The sequence below is a fragment of the Fukomys damarensis genome, unplaced genomic scaffold (genome assembly GCF_012274545.1).
Source record: "Fukomys damarensis isolate Sample0158 unplaced genomic scaffold, DMR_v1.0_HiC HiC_scaffold_37, whole genome shotgun sequence".
Lineage (NCBI taxonomy): Eukaryota > Metazoa > Chordata > Mammalia > Rodentia > Bathyergidae > Fukomys > Fukomys damarensis.
Window position 1 is genome coordinate 5636323 of NW_022900949.1, and position 1659 is coordinate 5637981.

Consider the following 1659-nt stretch of genomic DNA (forward strand, 5'->3'; position numbering starts at 1 on the left):
CGGGGCGCGGCCGGATGCCTCGGCGCTGTGCTCTGAGCAGCTCTCCGCTTCTGTCCCAGGAGGAACTGACTTTCCGCCGTTTACTGACGTTGTCTCCAGCCTCAGTCGCTCGCCTCCTCGCCGATTTGCCGATTCCGCGGAGCTCAGGTGAGCTGCGGTGTCAGAAAGCCGCTTCTTCCTTTCCCTTTCCCTTCTAATCATTGTTCTTGTGATTTTGTGGCACTGAGCTACACCCCAGCCCTCCCCCCGCTTTATATATATATATATTTTTTTTTAACTTTTTTTTTGAGACTGAGTCTCACAGAACTGCCCAGCCTGAGTTTCAGATTGCCATCCTCCTGCTTCAGCCTCCCAGATTACTGGGATGACAGGTGCACGCTGCGGTGATTTCCTTTTCTTTTGCTACACAGCATTCCAGTAGAAAGATAACGTTCATTCTTAGACCTCTAGGGCATTCATAGTTCTGAATCCAGGTGAAAAGGTGGAGCCGCAAGTCTTTCTATCCGAATGTTCAGCTCTTCTCTTCATCTGGGGGGTCCTCGGCCTGTACATCCCTCAGAGCTTCAAAACAGGTCTCCTGGAAGACAGGACGGAAGTTTTACTACAGTAGTACCAGAATCATTGGTACTTGTTATTAACATTCGAATCAAGAGTATTTTTTTCCCATCTTTGTTTCAATTAAAATTGAACCATCTGGTCCAAGGAAAACCCACCCAATACAATGAACATTTTTAGAGAGTAGCATCTTAGATAAGTAAAGTAGATCTTTTATAGATATTTGTTGTTTGTTTGTACTAGGGATTGAACGCAGCACTTCGCAGTGACCCACTGACACTGCTTTTGTTTAAATTTTGAGTCAGGATCTCACTAGGTTGCTAGATTCCCCAGGTTGGGCTGAAATTTACAATCCACCTGCCTTAGCCTCCCAGAGTGCTAAGATACAGGCATGCACTGATTTATTCATTTTAAGCATTGTCCAAGTTTGTCACTTTTCGGGTAATAAAATACATTTCATGATGAACCATCACGTGTGTGTAAGTTGAGCATACATTTACTTCCCCTTTGGTTACCGGGTAATACACCTAAACATGTCCAACTAAACCATAGTATTATTTCACTTGAGAAAATTTAAAATATTGAAGTCATCTAACATCTCCTCTGTGAAACACTGGAATTCTACACATTATGCCTCTATATGCTTTGTATATTTTTGTATCTAAGAATCATTCAAAGCTTATATATTGCAGTTGCTTGTGTCTTTTTTTTGCAGTACTGGGAATCAAACTCAGGACCTTGTGCTTGCAAGGCAGGCGGCGACATCACTGAGCTAAATCCCCAGCCCTTGTGTCTTTTAGTTCAGAGTGGTCTCTGTTCTCTCTCTCTCTCCCATCTCCCCCTCTCTCCCTCTCCTTGGTGCTGGAGATGAAATCCAGGCATCTGTCTTAGTCACTTTCTCCATCACTGGACACAGGAGATTCTGGTGTTGGGAGTATATTTTCCCAGTTCAGGAAAGCGACTATTCCTTCATGAATATTCTCCGTACATATTATTACGTAAATCATTAAAAGGTTAACTGCGGCATCATAAAATTACAGTTTATTTTTCCAAACAATTCATGAATTGAGCACCTCCACATTTTTTTTTTTTTTTTTTTTTTTT

The 1659-nt window shown here is 42.5% G+C and overlaps 1 protein-coding gene and 1 long non-coding RNA gene across 2 annotated transcripts in view; one reads left to right on the forward strand and one right to left on the reverse strand.

Annotated features, from left to right (window-relative positions):
- The first annotated feature begins 7 nt into the window (after positions 1-7).
- Positions 8-1659, forward strand: part of LOC104869452 (zinc finger protein 778) — a 14476-nt gene continuing 12824 nt past the window's right edge. The window contains 1 exon segment of the mRNA XM_010634693.2: positions 8-147. Coding sequence (XP_010632995.2) covers positions 15-147 — 133 coding nt within the window. The 5' untranslated portion in view covers positions 8-14.
- The window catches only part of LOC104869451, a 21388-nt gene continuing 19869 nt past the window's right edge, over positions 141-1659 (reverse strand). The window contains exon 3 of the long non-coding RNA XR_782332.3: positions 141-577. This is a non-coding gene — a long non-coding RNA (uncharacterized LOC104869451). The remainder of the gene's footprint in view (positions 578-1659) is intronic.